This window comes from Eumetopias jubatus, unplaced genomic scaffold, assembly GCF_037043125.1.
Source record: "Eumetopias jubatus isolate StellerSeaLion01/CBP00866 unplaced genomic scaffold, mEumJub1_p1.0 scaffold_4, whole genome shotgun sequence".
NCBI lineage: Eukaryota > Metazoa > Chordata > Mammalia > Carnivora > Otariidae > Eumetopias > Eumetopias jubatus.
This window is the reverse complement of record NW_028274810.1, coordinates 4,073,285-4,091,432: the sequence shown is the minus strand read 5'-3', so window position 1 is coordinate 4,091,432 and position 18,148 is coordinate 4,073,285. Positions and strand designations below refer to the sequence as shown.

General features: G+C 42.1%; 2 protein-coding genes across 3 annotated transcripts in view; one reads left to right on the top strand and one right to left on the bottom strand.

Annotated features, from left to right (window-relative positions):
• RNF115 (ring finger protein 115) overlaps window positions 1-6,634 on the bottom strand; it is a 64,591-nt gene extending 57,957 nt beyond the window's left edge. The window contains exon 1 of the mRNA XM_028088198.2: window positions 6,259-6,634. Within this exon, the coding sequence (XP_027943999.1) occupies window positions 6,259-6,360 (102 nt within the window). The 5' untranslated portion in view covers window positions 6,361-6,634. The remainder of the gene's footprint in view (window positions 1-6,258) is intronic.
• On the top strand, window positions 6,521-17,921 carry POLR3C (RNA polymerase III subunit C). 2 transcript variants are annotated; one of them, XM_028088196.2, is made up of 15 exons: window positions 6,521-6,849; window positions 7,856-8,022; window positions 9,180-9,435; window positions 9,546-9,731; window positions 10,900-10,988; window positions 11,530-11,634; window positions 11,749-11,859; window positions 14,327-14,407; window positions 14,671-14,722; window positions 15,066-15,126; window positions 15,568-15,718; window positions 16,470-16,571; window positions 16,700-16,749; window positions 17,177-17,326; window positions 17,756-17,921. In XM_028088196.2, the coding sequence occupies exons 2-15, from the start codon at window positions 7,876-7,878 to the stop codon at window positions 17,835-17,837; spliced, it is 1,623 nt and encodes a 540-aa protein (XP_027943997.1). In that variant the 5' UTR covers window positions 6,521-6,849; window positions 7,856-7,875; the 3' UTR covers window positions 17,838-17,921. The 2 variants fall into 2 exon arrangements, with proteins under 2 accessions (XP_027943997.1, XP_027943998.1); XM_028088197.2 differs by having other exon boundaries at window positions 6,522-6,849; window positions 11,767-11,859.
• Window positions 17,922-18,148: the final 227 nt, after the last annotated feature.

The window sequence follows — 18,148 nt, the reverse complement described above, 5'->3', positions numbered from 1 at the left end:
CTGGAATTTCCAGATGTCTTACTAAGTTACAAGTGGTGTTACCACCTCAATTAATTCCCAAATGACAAAAAATTTGGATACTTTTCTTTTAGAAGTTGCCCTACAGTGTGTAACTTGAGAGGAGTGATCCAATTCCTCTGGTCTCAGTAACCACAAGGAGAGAAAATGACCCTAACAGATACAGCTATAATGGAATATCAGCCACTAAGTACTGTTCTAAATAATCCCTCCCATCAGGGCTTTGGCTAAAATTATATGGTCTCAATTATCTTACTGAAAATTCTCATCAGTATCCCAAAATTAGAAATCAAAGCCACATCAGAACAAAACCTTATACACCACGGATACAAGAGGACAATCTCTTTATCCTTCTACACCAGGGTTCTTCAACCTCAGCTCTCTTACCATTTTGGGCCCAATAATTCTTTGTTGTGGGGAACTATCCTGTGTATTGTAGCATGTTAGCAGCATCCCTGGCCTCTGCCCACAAGATGCCAGGAACAATTCTCCCCCCCTGCCCCCTGCAATCGGAACAACCAAAAATGACTACAGACATTACCAAAGGTTCTCCTGGGGAAGAACACTGCTTCCAGCTGAGAACCACTGTTTTACACTATCTCCTTTATTGTTTATTATTAGGCTGTGAAGAGATTAAAAAAAAGGCATCCACAGGCTTATTCTTAGACCCCTTCTAATCTGACTATAGAGAATTAGAAGCAATCCACATCTTCTTTCCTCTTCTAGTAAGATAGATGGTGAAAGACCTTAGCATCTCCTCCCTGAATGTATGTAAAGGTCACAAAAAGCCAAGTAAACATAAAGAAACACAAAGTGTTAGCATTCAGTTGGTACTTCCCAAAAAAGTACAAGGGATTTTATCTGCAATGAGTTTAAGATTTTTGTTCTTCTTCATACTGAAAAAAATCCCCAAACAATGAATCATGGAACACTACATCAAAAACTAATGATGTAATGTATGGTGATTAACATAACAATAAAAATTTAAAGATTAAAAAAAAAAATCCCCAAAATTTCCCCAGTATATACATGTCTATTTATCAGTAGAATTTCAAGGCCAGAACTAGCCTTCTACTTATAAGACATATTTTTTATTCCTAGATCCTGGCATGAAATATATTTACTGACACCATATATTCAAACTTCACACGGTAGTACCTATATTTTGTACCACTGGAACCATTCTGATAAAGATCTCACAACACTTACGCCACTGCTTTTAAATATAACTCATCACATCATTCAAGCAGTATCTAATAAGCAACTGCTACAGTACCAGATAGATGCTGATCAAGCAGACTTTTTAGCTGTTGAGTCACCAATAGGAGAATATATCTAATAAGAAAAACCTCTCCAACCCAGCTCAAAACACTAAATTCCTTCCCCAAGTTCAATAAACTACTAACATTACTTGGACACTGCTCTGTCATCTTTCTATGAATCATGCAACTTAAAAAGCAAGGTCAGTAAGCTTAGAGTTTTAAGAATCACAAAATCTTTAAGAAATGTACTTAAAAAATTTTTTTTAATTAAAAAAAATGAGATGTACTTTTTAGCTACTCTTATTATGGGATGGTTAGAAAGTTTTCCTGTATTTGGGGCACCTGGGTGGCTCAGCTGGTTAAGCGTCTGACTCCTGGTTTTGGCTCAGGTCATGATCTCAGGGTCTTGGGATCCAACCAGCCCTACCTCAGGCTCTCCAATGAGAGTCTCTGCCTCTCCCTCTGCCCCTCCACCCATTTGCAAGTGCGTTCTCTCTCTCTCTCTCAAATAAATAAAATCTTTTTTTAAAAAAAGGTTTCCTGTATTAGAGTCATTACAAGCATAGCACAATGATAAGTACTTGTATAGCACCTGGTGAAGTACCAAAGCAGATAACATTACTGATTGACAAGGAGGACATTTTATTAGATCAAAGGTGATATAATAAGGAGATGTGAGAGAGAGAGAGAGAGACAAGCCTGTTAGTTCCTTCAGGCAAGATTCTCAGAGGTGAGTAATATCTTGGCAGTCCTTAATTAGACAGGTCTCTTGTCCGGATTTGGATACTCTGATCTCCATAAAACACTTAAGAATCACCCTAGTTTCATCAACATTAAAAGGAGTTTGCTCTGCATATGATTTATCTCACCCATTTAATGAATACTCTACTAGATGCAATCTCAGGTAAAATTCTCTGGCCTTGATTTAAAAGGGGGGTAGGGTAGTGTGGGGATGGAATGACACCTTTACATCGCATGACACAGCCTTCTATGGTACTACTCAGTCATCCCTCAATGTAGCATAGGATCTCCAGCAGTCTTGGCTTCACATTGTCTCTCAATAGGACAGTCAGGTGAGGTAGAAGTTTCTGCTGTGTTTTGAAAATAATTTTAAGTTACCCAAAAATACACAATGCCATTTACCCAACACATGTAAACTTGAAACCCTAAGGGTTTTAAAGATTATAATCAAATTCTCTTATTTTAAAATTCAAATTTTACTAAAATGATTTTCACTGTAAATTGGAAAACACTTTTCAGAAATTCCTAAATCAGGGGCGCCTGGGTGGCTCAGTCGGTTAAGCGGCTGCCTTCCGCTCAGGTCATGGTCCTGGGGTCCTGGGATGGAGCCCCGCGTCGGGTTCCCTGCTGAGCAGAGAGCCTGCTTCTCCCTCTCTGCCTGCCTCTCTGCTTACTTGTGCTATCTCTCTGTCAAATAAATAAAATAAAATCAAAAAAAAAAAAAGAAAGAAATTCCTAAATCAATAGCCACTTCTAGAATACAGATTCCTTTTTTTTTTTTTTTTTTAGATTTCTATGTATTTGAAAGAAAGAGAGAGCGCTGGGGGGAGGGGGGGGCAGACTCCCTGCTGAGCAGGGAGCTAACACAGGGCTCAATCCCAGGACCCCGAGATCATGACCTGAGCCGAAGGCAGATGCTTAACCGACTGAGCCACCCAGGCACCCCAACAGAGATTCTTTTCTGATGTCTAATGATAACAGTACCACTGAATGTATTTTCATTCTAAAATTATCTTGATTTCTCCTCATTTCTTTGTATCTTTCTAAATGAACCTTTTGTTCTCTTATCTAGGAGGATCCAAACTAAAGACACACAAAGTTAAAATGGATAGATCAGGATTAGCAGTAAAATGTGTTATTTCACCAAATTAATTCAACTGAATTTGGCTTAACCTACATAGCATTAGGCATATTCCATTCTCTCTCAGACGTTATAACCAAAATTATTTCTTTTAATACAGGCATTAAAGTTAGTTGGGCCCGTGAATCTTTCAGAGTAGTAGGACTGACAGGAAAAACAATAAACAAAACCTAAGGGGAGTTTCAAGGCTGAACCACTGGGTAAGCTATTGCTATTACCTGCTCACACTTCCGAATGTATCAATAAGTGCTACACCCTAGATATTGGGGAAGGGAGAAGAAATAAGATTTCCAAAACCCTGCAACTTAACCCCACTGAACACCATTATGATTCTACAGGAGGAATAAACCGGCAAGAGATGAGATGGCTCTGAGGCGAGCAGTCCTTCCCACCGACTGGGTCAAGAAACCCACCTAGTAAAAAAGCTCATTAAAAGCTGACAGTAAACTCAATACTTCACCTCTGGTTTTGAGAGAGGACAGCACTCAGGAATGACCGTTCTTGTGATCCAACTAGCACAAGAGGAAGCACCCTTTTGAGATGCAAATTAAATCAACACAAAGACAAAAGTTTATTCCAGATAACCCGGGTCTGGCTACCCTCAAAAAAACATTTGGTTTCCAATCACATTCATCCAATTCAAGAAACAATGCATGCCTACTTATGCTGAGTACTTATAGTGAAGGAATCTCAAGTTCACATAAAAAAATTACTTTTATAAAGCTCTTCAATGTTCTCCTATATATATGAAAATCATATTACTGACTTACCAGTGTTCAGTTAGTTTTTCAGTAGCAGAGTCAGATTTGTACCAAACCAGATACTTATGTGATCCGATCATTCTTACAACCAACATGTTCAAGGTGACAGCTTAGGTTTAAAGATCCATGAAACAAGATGAAATCACTGGCTCATGCATGAATCAAAACTATAACCCTGACCTCACTGCACCTTTTCCTAGAAATGCATGACAACAAAGATTTACTAAATGTTCCTTCCTTCTCTTTTCTACAGTCTATGCTATTCTCCTCAATCTGAATTCTACCTATCCTTCAAAACTCAATTTAAATCCTATCAACTGTCACTTCCCTGACTTCCCATCACCAATGCTATCGTATGCCCCTCTCACTGAATTCTAAACCACATACTATCCACCCTCATTCACCTATGTTGTTACTTTTTCCATGTTTGTCTTGTCTTTCCAATAGAATAGTGAGGTCCTGAAGGGCAGGACCTCGGTATTGCCTCCAGAACATTCAGCTGAGAACTTTGTATGTATGCAGAAAGTATTCAATTTACACATCAGGCATGACAGATAATAAATGAGACTAAAAGGGTCAAGAACTTCTCCTCCAGGCATCAAACAAAGGCTTATAAAAACACCTACCAACTCTTTCAACCTAACCCTTTTCAAGAGCACGAAGTGGGGACTTGAGATGTTAAGAGAAGATATAGTAAGTTCTGGGAAGTGAGACTGTTTTCTCACTCTTAAAGGCAAACAGTGAAAAGCACTTAAAGATCAGAAGACTGCAATGTTCAACAGGGCATCACATTCAGCGTGGCATTGGTCACACACATACTGGCTGAATTCCAGACTCCCTCTCTGTGGTTAGAGACTTCTGGAGGCTCTGGTATCCGCTGGCAAAAAACAAAAACAAAAACAAAAAAACCAAGGCACCTGCTCTTCTTAGCACTGAAATATAGCAAAAGGCATGCACACACACACAGAGCTGAATCAGCAAGCAAAAGTAAAATAGCACATAGATGAAACTATGACCCTGGAGGGTGTGGGGCAAACAGAGGAAAGAAAATGCCATAAAATCCTGAAAAAAACACAACTTTGGGGTGAAAAGGCTAAAATACCCTTGAGACACTTAATCACTAGACTCCATTTGTGTTTCTAAAGAACAAGACATGCATGCAGACACACTTTAGGAGGATTTCTCACAGACTGTATCTGAGACAGTAAATAACGGAGGTGGAGTTATGTAGCCACCCTGTCTTAAGGTTGAGCCTGGATATTTCCAAGGAAAAGAACAACCATAACTAATTCTCAAGATGGTTGGCCGAGGGTAGATTTACAATTCACCCTTGTGGGTCTCCCTGCAGTAGCTTATAACCCAACCCAAAAAGCTGGGTTTGGAGTGTTGTAGTTGGCGAGCCTGCTGCAGAAGCACATTCTTCACAACCGTAGCACCACCTCTCCAGGAGCTAACAGACAATCGGGCAGAAACTGGTAAAAAACCAATTTTATGTCAAAGGATGCAGTCCCCAGCATTCTGTCCTGGATCTTTTTATTAAGTGAAGAGACAGAATCGGGGAAGGGGCGGGGAAGGGAGGTGATGCTAAAGACACTGGCAGCAGGACAACCAAAATAACCGAGTTGCAACAATATGTCCTGCCTTCTTCCTAAAGCCATTTCCTTCAATAGTGACAGGGAGCATAGGCAGTCTGCAAGTCATTAGTATACTTATTTTCACTTTCACAAGAGCGTTGGAAACCAGTGAAGAGCAAAATCCTCCTCGCCTCCCCAGTTACCTGCCACCCCTCTCTTTCTCTTCGTGCTTCCTTCCTTCCTTCCCTAGAGACAACAGAATAGGGACAATCTTCAGCAATCCGCTATTTGGCTCCACTGGGGATGGGGGAGGGGGATCTGGTTAAAAGTGGAAAAGGCCACAGAGGAAAATGAGAAGCAACTGCAGAAAGAGTACCGAGAGGGGGAAAGAGTACCGAGAGGGGGAAAGAGAGGTCAACGTGGGAAGGAGACAAGGTGAAAGAGTGAAAGAAAACTGAGGGGAGAGTTGTCAGAGAACTTGCTAAGAAAGACAGAAAGATGGAGGGGAACAGGTAGAGGGCAGAGAGGGAGTGAGGGGCAGGTGGAACATCCGAGGGGGAAACGGGCCGGGCAGGAGTTCCGGAGCCAGGGCCGGGACGCCCAGGATTTGGGGCCAGCAACCAGAAAACAGTGAGCAGAGGGTATTTGCGAGACTGGTGTCAGAGAAATCAGGGTTGTGCGACAAGCTGAAGACCCATTCGGGGACTTCGGGGCGAAGGATCCACGCGGATGCCCAAGCGCAGAGGGTACGGGGCTCTTACCGGTAGTTTGGGGCTGACCTCGCCCTTGCAAAAGTGGCAGAAAAACCGGTGCGCGGCGACAGCAGCGCCTGCGCCCGCCCCGGCCGCCGAGGCCTCCGCCATCTTTCTCTTCCGCCGCGGCTGTCCGAGAGGGCAGCGGCCCGTCCCTTGCCAGGCCGCTACCTCCCGGCTGCGGTCGCCGCCTCCACCGCCGCCGCTTCCTCAGTGCGGCCGGCCGCTCCAGAGCCCGCGTCGGTCACGTGAGTCCGCCAGGCCCAGCGAGCCGGCGGCTCGGACGGCGACCCCGCGGCCCGCCTCCCAGCACCAAAGAGGCGCAGGAAGGAGAGTCCGCCCGCCGCAGCCCGCCCGCCGGCTCCTCAGACAGCGGCTCGCAGGTCCTCCAGCCTTCCAGCGAGAAGAAAGAAAGAGCGTCACCGGAAACCACCGAAACTCTGGGGTAGAGCGGCATGCGTTGTTCCCCTTTCCCTCCTCCTGGCTGTCCGTCCTCCTGCGGGGAAGGGCCGTGGGCTCCCCCTCCGCCCCGGCGGCCAGCGGGAGCCGCAAGCAGCAGCCGTGGACAGCTCGGCGGCGTTAGATTGCATTGACCCAGAGGTTAGTGGAAAAAGCTCCCTGGACGAAGCGGCTCTGTCTCTGAACGAGGGTACCAAGTCTGGAACGGGGACCTGCGTGAAGGGAGTGAAGAGCCAGGAGCTAAGTTCCTTGGAAGTCCTTTTCCGGGATGGCACAGGGTCTGGGGATGCTGCCCCAAAGACGTGTGGATGGGAATATTGAGCTGAGAGGCAAAGACTCGGCCTCTGGGGATTTGGGAGAATAAATGAACAACCCAATAAGGAAGTAATTATACTGTAATAGTCACTATGTCTGTTTCTGTTTGTGTCTACTTTGTTAAGTAGAAATTTTAGAATTAAATACTGCCCTTCAGACAACATACTTCATCTCCTATTTGAAACACCCAGTTGAGAAGCTTTCCTTTACCTCATTTTCTTTTTCTAAGTTGTCATTTTCTTTATGGACTGGGAATGACACTACCTGTTCATTCCCAAAGGGCTGTGAACAGTGGCCTTAATTCTTCCGATCAATGAAGTATAGAATCTAAAGTCTATGACATCGCAAAACCATCTACACCCAATTTTTAAGGAAAATTAGGATCACATATAATATCATGAAGGTAAATTTGACATATAGGCTTCCAGTCTTTTTTTCTATGCATACATATTTTTCTTTTTTGTTTTTCATAATTGAATTTTCCTCTACATTTTGCTTTCTAACCCGCTTCTTTCACTTAATGAACAATTTTCTGTGCTCAGACGTATTATACTTTGTTTTAAATGCTGGCTAGTATTCCATTGTATGGGTATGCCAGCATTTATTGAATTAACTCCTTATTGTTAGACATTAGGTTGTTCCCAGTATATCAGTATAATGAGAATAACAGTGACATTTTTATTATTTTCTTGAGACAGAGTATCTAAAACAAAAGTTTTTTAATATGTCATGTCAAAATTGCCCTCCAGAAAGTATATGAATTTACACTCAGCAGCTCAACTTCCACCATAAGAGAAAAACTTTCCATCAAATGGCCTTTATTTCCCCCTAGCTCTGAGACTCCTCGGTACAATGACTCAAGCAGAAATTAAACTTTGCTCTTTGTTGCTGCAAGAGCATTTTGGAGAGATTGTAGAAAAAATTGGAGTCCACCTAATCAGAACTGGCAGCCAGCCACTGAGAGTAATTGCCCACGACACAGGAACATCGCTGGATCAGGTATGTGTGGATGACATTAATTCGCTTTCATTCTTTTTCATTTTTTTTTAAGATTTTATTTATTTTGGGGCACCTGGGTGGCTCAGTCATTAAGTGTCTGCCTTCGCCTCAGGTCATGATCCCAGGGTTCTGGGATTGAGCCTCACATCAGGCTCCCTGCTCAGCGGGGAGCCTGCTTCTCCCTCTCCCACTCCCTCTGCTTGTGTTCCCTCTCTCGCTGTGTCTCTCTCTCTGTCAAATAAAATCTTAAAAAAAAAAAAAGATTTTATTTATTTGAGAGAGAGAAGGGGAGTGAGAGGGAGAAGCAGACTCCCCTCTGAGCAGAGAGCCCGATGTGGGACTCAGTCCCAGGACCCTGAGATCATGACCTGAGCCGAAGACAGATGCTTAACTGACTGAGCCACCCAGGCATCCCAAATTTGCTTTCATTCATTTACCTACCTTTGAATATTGTTCCTCCCCACACCACAAAATAAAAAAGGAAGAAAGTCTGCCCTAGGAACAGAACAGTGTTATGGGGGCGGGGTGCTTGGGGGGCGGATGAGATGTAGGCCTTAAGGTTCTGCTTCTCAAGGTATTCCTGGTTCATCATGGCTTCTTAGGCAAATCTTTGCTCCTATTATGCCACACCTCGTTTATTCATAAGAAGTCTATTAATCTCAGTGCTACCTTTAAGGAATGAGAATAATGGAGGGGAAGTACATTGTGCTTTGGGGTTTTTGTTTTGTTTTGTTTTGTTTTGTTTTTAGAGAGCACACACACACACACACACACATACGCCCACAAGGGTGAAGGAGGGGCTGAGGGAGAGGCAGAATCTTAAGCAGGTTCCACACCCAGCCTTGCCGGTTGTGGAAGCTTAATCTCAAAACCCTGAGATCATGACCTGATTCGAAATCAAGAGTCAGATGCTTAACCCAACTGAGCCACCCAGGTGCCCCACGTTGTACTTTGAACGATCAGAGGATAAATGAGCATCACAGGGAGGAATCTTACTGATTTCTTCCATTGACATGTGATTCTTAATAACTTATCCAATGGAGGGAGGGAAGAAGTACGGAGATCCTTAGCCAGCCATCTCCTAATACTTAGTAAATTGTTAGACAAAAATGAGCTGTGTCTTCAGATCTTTCCTCTTTCTTTTGGGTCCTGTCTAGGTGAAAAAAGCCCTTTGTGTGCTCATCCAACATAACCTGGTGATATATCAAGTGCACAAACGTGGTGTAGTGGAGTATGAAGCCCAGTGCAGCCGGGTGTTGCGAATGCTTAGGTATCCCCGGTACATCTATACTGCCAAAACACTGTATAGTGACACTGGAGAGCTCATTGTGGAGGAGCTGCTATTAAATGGCAAAATGACAATGTCAGCTGTTGTGAAGAAAGTGGCAGACCGACTCACAGAGACTATGGAGGGTCAGTACTGTATCCACAGCTGTTAGCAAAAGCATAGATTGGCTGGCTGTAGGACTGGACCCTCAGCTAACTTAGGCCATCTCATCTGCCTCTTTCCTCCTGTTGTACAGATGGCAAGACCATGGACTATGCTGAGGTATCAAACACATTTGTGCGACTAGCAGACACACACTTTGTACAGCGTTGCCCCTGGGTGCCTGCCACTGAGAATTCAGACCCGGGGCCACCACCACCTGCCCCCATTCTTGTTATCAGTGAAAAGGACATGTACCTGGTTCCTAAACTGAGCTTGATTGGTAAGGAATTTTGACCCCTGGGACTGTGGATTCTTCCTCAATGATTGTTAAATAAATGAATCAATCAAGCAGTTACCATGAATTTACCCTGTGCTAGATACTGTGGTGTAAAATGATGGAAAAAAAAAAAGTCCCTGAACTTTTGGGGCTTAAGTCTAATGTAATCTAATTAACTTACATTAATCAAATAACCACAAAGATATATAACTAATAAACTGATTAGTACTATGAAGGAAAAGTATGAGGTGGGTTTTTTTTTCTTTTAAGATATTCTTTCTTTATTCATGAGAGGCAGGTAGGGGGAGGCAGAGGAGCACCATGGGGGACCCTGGGATCAGAATCTGAGCTGAAGGCAGACGCCTAACTGACTGAGCCACCCAGACACCTGAAAAGTATGAGATGTTATTAAAATATATAACAGGGGACCAGATTTATCAGGGTTTAGAGCACATGCTTCTTTGAGAAAGTGGCATTTAAGCTAAGATTTGAAACAGAGGTAGGAACTAACCAGTGAAGTAATGTATGAAGGGGTACAGAACATAAACATTTTTGGCAAAAGGAATAGTGTGCAGTGAGAAAAAAATAGGATATTTGGGGAAGTAAATATGGGTCAGTGTAGTTAAGGCATGGTGAGGGAAGAGAGCCATACAATAAGGATAGAAAGGCAGGGGCTAGATCATGCAAGACCTCATACAGCATCTGTTCTTTATCCTAAGAGCAAAGGAAAACCACTAAAGGATTTAAAGGATGTGACATGATCTAATTTGCATTTTTAAAAGATTTTTTTGCTTGCAGAAAGGATGGGGCAAAGGTAAAATGTAGACAAACCCAGTGAAAAATTAGATACAGAAAGGGTGAAGGAGACAGGGGTACCAAGAATGACTGTGTGTCTGACTTGCATGTTGGGGAGGATGATGGTCCCATTCACTGAAAGGAAGCATTTGGAGCAGGAGCAGTTTGAGGGAGAAAGATTAGAACTTTCTTTTTTGAATATGTTGAGCTTCAAATGATTTCATCATTGCCTTGGAATTTCTTGTAGCTCCTCGGCAACTTTAACCTAGAGGCAGCTGGAGATGTCTTAGGATGGAGGGACACCTGCTCTGAGGTTCAGTGATTTCCTGTCTTCATATGAGATGTAACCTAGCTGTTCATCTGTTTTATTTGGCAGGGAAAGGTAAAAGGAGAAGATCATCTGATGAAGATGCTGCTGGGGAGCCCAAAGCCAAGAGACCAAAATATAGCACAGATAACAAAGAGGTAATGGGACTAGGAGTCCTCACCCTGAGGCGAGGCAGAAAGAGCACTAAGATAACAAGGCCCAAGAGAGTTTACAAGGTTGAGAAGTAGTAGGATTATGAACTTCATTAAATATTGACCAAGAATAAACAAAGTGTGAACTCCATTGCTGTCTCCCTTTTCAGGCTTAACTTACTTCAGTCATTGGACAGACATAATGGCTTATGCCAAAAAAACAGGCCTTCTGTTTTCTCTCTCTGAAATAAGAGGCAAGGTCATGTGCTGAGAGCAAGAAGAGAGGGGTAAGTGGGAGACTTAAGGATACTGGAGAAGAGTTCAGATAAAGATTAGAAGCGAGTTTAGAGAATCTGAAGTTGGTATTGTGAATTTGTCTTGTCAAGGCACTAATCCACATGATTGAATGATTTTTTTTCTACCCCATGTAGTTGCTACTGAATAAGAAAAGAATAAGATTTAATGGTTAAATCCAGGCTCCTCACCAGAAAACTCACCATATTCAGTGTATCTAAATGTTTCTCTCTAATCCTTTTCCCCTCCCCAGCCCATTCCAGATGATGGGATTTATTGGCAGGCCAACCTTGACAGATTCCACCAGCACTTCCGTGACCAAGCCATTGTCAGCGCAGTTGCCAATAGGATGGACCAGGTGATATCTAAGTGGGTGGGATGGTGGCCTGAATCAGGAACATTCACTTATTTGCCAGATGTGGCCATTGGCATATAGCCAGAGCCAGCGAGCAGAGTGAATTCTGAATTGCAGTTCACTTTTCAAACCCAGACCAGCAGCGAGGTCGTGCGGACCATGCTTCGGATGAGTGAGATTACCACTCCCTCTACTGACCCCTTCACCCAGCCACTGTCTTCCAATGAGGTGATTTTCATGTTCGTGTACTACTTTTCTGACAGACTGTTGGATATTTTAATTCTTATACACAGAGCCTGGGTTTAGGTTGAGGTCTGAGCCTTTGAAAGAGTTTTTATTATTTGAGGTGGGACAGGGATTCTCTTCAGATGGTAGGTACTGAAATATTTGGTCTCTGGGGATCCATCCTTTAAGAACCTAAACCAAAAAAGTGCTCAACATCACTTGGCATCAGGGAAATCCAAATCAAAACCTCAACGAGATAGCACCTCATACCAGTCAGAATGGCTAAAATTAACAAGTCAGGAAATGACAGATGTTGGCGGGGATGGGGAGAAAGGGGAACCCTCCTACACTGTTGGTGGGAATGCAAGCTGGTGCAGCCATTCTGGAAAACAGTATGGAGGTTCTTCAAAAAGTTGAAAATAGAGCTACCATGCGATCCAGCCATTGCACTACTGGGTATTTACCACAAAGATACAAATGTAGGGATCCGAAGGGGTACATGCGCCCCAATGTTCATAGCAGCAATGTCCACAATAGCCAAACTGTGGAAAGAGCCAAGATGTCCATCGACAGATGAATGGATAAAGAAGATGTGGTATATATATATATATATATATATATATATATATATATATATATATATATATACACAATGGAATATTATGCAGCCATCAAAAGGAATGAAATCTTGCCATTTGCAGCAACGTGGATAGAACTGGAAGGTATTATGCTAAGCGAAATAAGTCACTCAGAGAAAGACATGTATCCTATGACCTCACTAGTATGAGGAATTCTTAATCTCAGGAAACAAACTGAGGGTTGCTGGAGTGGTGGGGGGGTGGGAAGGATGGGGTGGCTGGGTGATAGACATTGGGGAGGGTATGTGCTATGGTGAGCACTGTGAAATGTGCAAGACTGTTGAATCACAGATCTGTACCTCTGAAACAAATAATACATTATATGTTAAAAAAAAGAAGAAGATAGCAGGAGGGGAAGAATGAAGGGGGGGAAATCGGAGGGGGAGACAAACCATGAGAGAATATGGACTCTGAAAAACAAACTGAGGGTTCTAGAGGGGAGGAGGGTGGGAGGATGGGTTAGCCTGGTGATGGGTATTAAGGAGGGCACGTTCTGCATGGAGCACTGGGTGTTATATGCAAACAATGAATCATGGAACACTACATCAAAAACTAATGATGTAATGTATGGTGATTAACATAACATAATAAAATATATATATATATATATCCAAAAAAAAAAAACCTAAACCATTCTCTTAGTCAAAGTACAAGCTATTCCTAATTGTTCTAAGAATCCACTCTTTGTAATCTGAGAACCTTGGTGCTCAAAACATTATTTGGCCCCTTATATTTGTTTTGTTCAGTATACTAATTTTGTGTATTTTAAATGCTTTTAATATATGTTTCTTAAAACGTGAACATTTAATGTATCAAATACATTTTATTTATATTCTATTTCATAATTATATTTATCCATATTAAATAGCTATATTTTCATTTTATATTATTTAAAAAATTTTAAACTTACATAACAAAAATTTCAGGGTTTTTTTCTTTCAACAAAAGTAATTACATGACCTATATTCAAACAATAGAAAAGTATAATTTTTTTAAGTTGTAGCCCCCTAAACTGTTAGGAATGATGGGCATGTTCTCTATCTTATTGTGGGTGGTAGTTACCTGGGTATATGTAATTGTCAACACTCATCAAACTGAACCTCTAAAATCTGGGTTTGTTATTGTATGTAACATACCTTAACTTAAATATATATATAGTTTTGTGTGATCCCAGCTCAGCCCCAGGGATTCTTGTTCATAGTTTTGATACCTCTATTTATTCAGACCTTTTTTTATGTATAGTCTCACATTTATGTAGATAGATGTATATTTTTTTAGCAAAAAAAAAGAATAGGATTATACTCTACATACTGTTCTTTTTTTTTTCTAAATTTTTTTTAAATTTTATTTATTTATTTCAGAGAGAGAGAGAGAATGAGAGATAGAAAGCATGAGAGGGAAGAGGGTTAGAGGGAGAAGCAGACTCCCCGCCGAGCAGGGAGCCCGATGCAGGACTCGATCCCGGAACTCCAGGATCATGACCTGAGCCGAAGGCAGTTGCCTAACCAACTGAGCCACCCAGGCGCCCTCTACATACTGTTCTAAAGTTACTTTTTTCATGTGACAGTATATCTAAGCCTTTTTCATGTCAGTATATATAGATCTCATTTTTTATGGCAGTTTCATGTTCCATTTAGTAGCCATGCTGTACTTTATTTTAATCAGTTCCTTATTGTACATTTGGATTGTTTCTAGTTTTTTACTCTTACAATGTCGCTATATATTTGGACATAGTTATACTTGTGATATCTGAGATTAAAACATCTTTATTTCAATAATGTTAGCAATTCTAAGTTCCCAAACCTTTTTCACCATCTCTTTTTGCTCCGTAGATCTTCAGATCCCTACCTGTTGGCTATAACATCTCTAAACAAGTTCTCGATCAGTATCTCACTCTACTGGCAGATGATCCAGTAAGTCTGTTTTTGCTTTTTTGTTCTTTCTTTTTCCTCCTTTCTTCTGCTGTGTTTACGATTTATTTCTGCCACTGAAACCTGGTATCCTTCTTCTGTAGCCTCATTTTTACTTAGCCAGCTCAGACAGTTTCTCTACCATTATCTGATAGGAGGGCTACCTGCCGCAGACTCTTGGCCAGATTTGCTCCTTTGGAAATGGAATCACTGGACTTTCCATTCAGTTAACACACTCTCTCTGTCTCTCTGTTTTTTTTTAATAGCTAGAGTTTGTTGGAAAGTCTGGCGACAGTGGTGGAGGAATGTATGTCATCAGTATCCTTAGCAGTTATTTCCTTACAGTCAGGCAGCCTGAACTATGAAGAAGAATGGTGACTTATGAAAAAAAAGATTGGATAATATTTAGTAGACTAAATAAGTCAGAAAATTGAACTAATACATTGATGATAAAAAAGTAAAAAGGACTTTTAATTAACCGAATTTTAAGCAAAACCCTGACTTAAATCCTAGTAAATTGAGTTATTGAAATACTTACAAACCATAAATGAGACCAATGTGAAAAACAAAATAGCGTTTCAATTTTGAATTAGAGACGTATTAAAACTAAGATCACAGTGACCAGGCCAAAACATTATTGACCTTAACGCTCTACACGAAGACCTGCATAAAGCTCTAGGATCCCTAGCCACAGCCACTCTGGAGTCTGTCGTACAGGAGAGGTAAGAGGATCAAGGGTCACCCTGCTCAGGGTTGGGGTCCACACTTTATTTGAATAAGCAATTTGATCATTATGTAAGCGCCCAGTGTACATACATCTTGGTGCATCTTGCCCATTTTTCCACTGGACTGCTACAGATCCCATCCACTACTGCTCTTCACCCTAAATACCCTACCACTTAATTCCCAAAGAGGCCAATTAACCAGGCTTCCTAAAGCCTTTACTTAAAATGCAGGAACTCGGGTACTCAGGTGAGTCAGCGGGCAGTGACTCCTTTATGATTAGCAGTACCATCATCAATCTGTGGAGTTGTAAAAGAAATCCCTGACCACTGTTCCTCTCTCTGGTCCTGCCTCCTTACATGGAAACAGCAACTGCCATTTGTGACTAGGAGCTAAAACTAATCTATGTTATGCCATTTGTTCTCTTTATTCCTTTCCAGGTTTGGGTCTCGCTGTGCCAGAATATTCCGTCTAGTTTTGCAAAAGAAACACCTGGAACAGAAGCAGGTAGAAGACTTTGCAATGATTCCAGCAAAGGAGGCAAAGGATATGCTTTACAAGATGCTCTCAGGAAATTTCATATCACTCCAGGTAACCAGTGGCATAAGTCACCAACCAGTGGAGCTGGCCGAGGGTGAACGAAACTTCTGAGGCAAACATCCTGAACCCCAAGCAAACTCTCTCTCCAGCTCTGAGACAGAAAAAAAAAGATTAACAGAGACATAGCAAGCACTTGAACGAGAACTGGGAAGCTTTAAGTGGCCTAGTTAAAAAGAGGCACAGCCAAGAAATCACCCCAGAATTGCCCTTTTTCCTTAGCTCCTAGTCCTTGTGATTTGTCCTTTCCTCAGGCCTTAAGTCTATTATAGATTAAATCTGCCAACAGTATCTATTGGGTCCTCACTGTGTGCACAGCCATGTGGTATGCCCTATGAGGAAACAGACAGGATGGATTAGGAAATCAGAATCACAGTTCTCCCTCTGACCCAGTTACACTGAGCAAATTACCTCTTCTCATTTTTCTCATCAATAAAATGGTGATGGATGGTGGTAATAAAAATAATATGGTTTGCCCTAAAGATCAAATACAATCTACGTGGCACACAGGCATTGCTCAGAAAATGTTAATTGCCTTCTCTTTCTTCCCCACTGAGGATGCCTACAGTCAAATAGAGAAAGCTCTCCATGTGGCTGATTTTGCTGTAAACACAGATGCTGAATGACTGGGGAAGAGGAAAGTATTAAGTGAGAGAGCTGAGTCGTTCTGGATGGGACAGGTGTTTACTTGGCATTTCTGAAGAACAGTATGACTTCTTTTCTCTTTCTTTCTATGGACAAATAGGAAATTCCCAAAACACCAGACCATGCCCCATCTAGGACCTTCTATTTATATACTGTGAACATCCTGTCAGCTGCCCGAATGTTGCTGCACAGGTGCTACAAGGTAATTTCTTCTGGACCTTCTCCCCACTCGCTCCACACAGACAAATCTCACCCACATGCCCCCTTTAGCCATTTTACTTGAGCTACTTAAATAGAACCATGTGCATTTCTTGTCTTCTCTTCCCTCAGAGCATAGCCAACTTGATAGAAAGGAGACAATTTGAAACGAAAGAGAACAAGTGAGTAGCATTTTCAGTTGAGTAATTACATTTTTCAAGGTCAAAGTCTTGAAGGGAAATTTCCTGTAGAAATAAAAACCAATAGAGACAATAACTTGTCTAGTTGCATTGAATTATTGGCTTAGGTTGACCTAAATCGTACATTAGTCTAAACTGCTCTGATATACCCCCAGTGAAATAATTTTGCAGATTAAATTTATCAGAAATGTACAAACTGGCATTAAACTTTTAAGTGCAGATGAGAGGCAGTGAGAGCTCTAGGGGTGAAGTCATATTTCTAGTTAAACTTGTAAAAACTATCTTTGGAAGGTGGCAATATCCACTTTGACCAGGAACATGGGAGAAGAGGGAGTTATGCCGTAGGGCTAACAGGTGAAAGAATCACCAAGGCTAGGGGACATGCCTCAGAGTTGTGTTTGCCTGACAGGCGTCTACTAGAAAAGTCTCAGAGGGTGGAAGCCATCATTGCATCTATGCAGGCTACAGGTGCAGAGGAGGTACAGCTCCAAGAAATAGAGGAGATGATCACAGCCCCTGAACGCCAGCAGCTAGAAACCCTGAAGCGTAATGTCAACAAGTAAGCATCATAAATCTCAAACTTATGTTTCAAAACACCTTCCAGACAAGTCCACCTCAATACCCTGCTACCCCTCCAGCCTCACCCAAGCAAACCTAAACTCACTCTCTTCTTCCCCAGCTCAATTGGCAGAATTTAATCCACCTGTTTTCCTAAGCTTAAAAACTCTGAAAGCATTTCAGCTTCTACTGCCTTATTACACACTCTTGTCCACCAAGTCTGTTGATTTAACTTCAGTAATGTGTCTCAAATCGGGCCTTTCATCTTGGTCCTCATGCAGGCCTTCATCACTTCATTCCTAGACCTTTGCAGTCATCTCCCCCTTCAAACCATCTCTTACAATGCTCTCAATGCCATTCTCCATGGCCTCTAATCTTAAATAATGAATGTTCCTTCCTTCTGGGCAAATGCTTTCACTTTTTCACTCAGGTTGGATGCCAGTGAGATCCAGGTGGATGAAACCATCTTCCTATTGGAGTCATATATTGAGAGCACCATGAAGAGACAATGACCCAGAAGAAGAGTCTCAAAAACTCTGGGGAGATTGGAAGGAAAAATAAAGGAGATGCCTGATGCAGTCTTTGCAGTGAGATAACGTTGCCGATTCTTTTTTTTTTTTTTAGATTCTATTTATTTGAGAGAGAAAGTGAGCAAGTGTGTGCATGAGAGAAAGAGAGCAGGAATGAGCAGGGGGAGAGGGAGAAGCAGACTTCCCACTGAGCAGGGAACCTGACGTGGGGCTCAAGCCGAGGGTCCTAGGATCATGACCTGAGCCAAAAGCAGACGCCCAACCGACCGAGCCACCCAGGTGCACCCATTGCC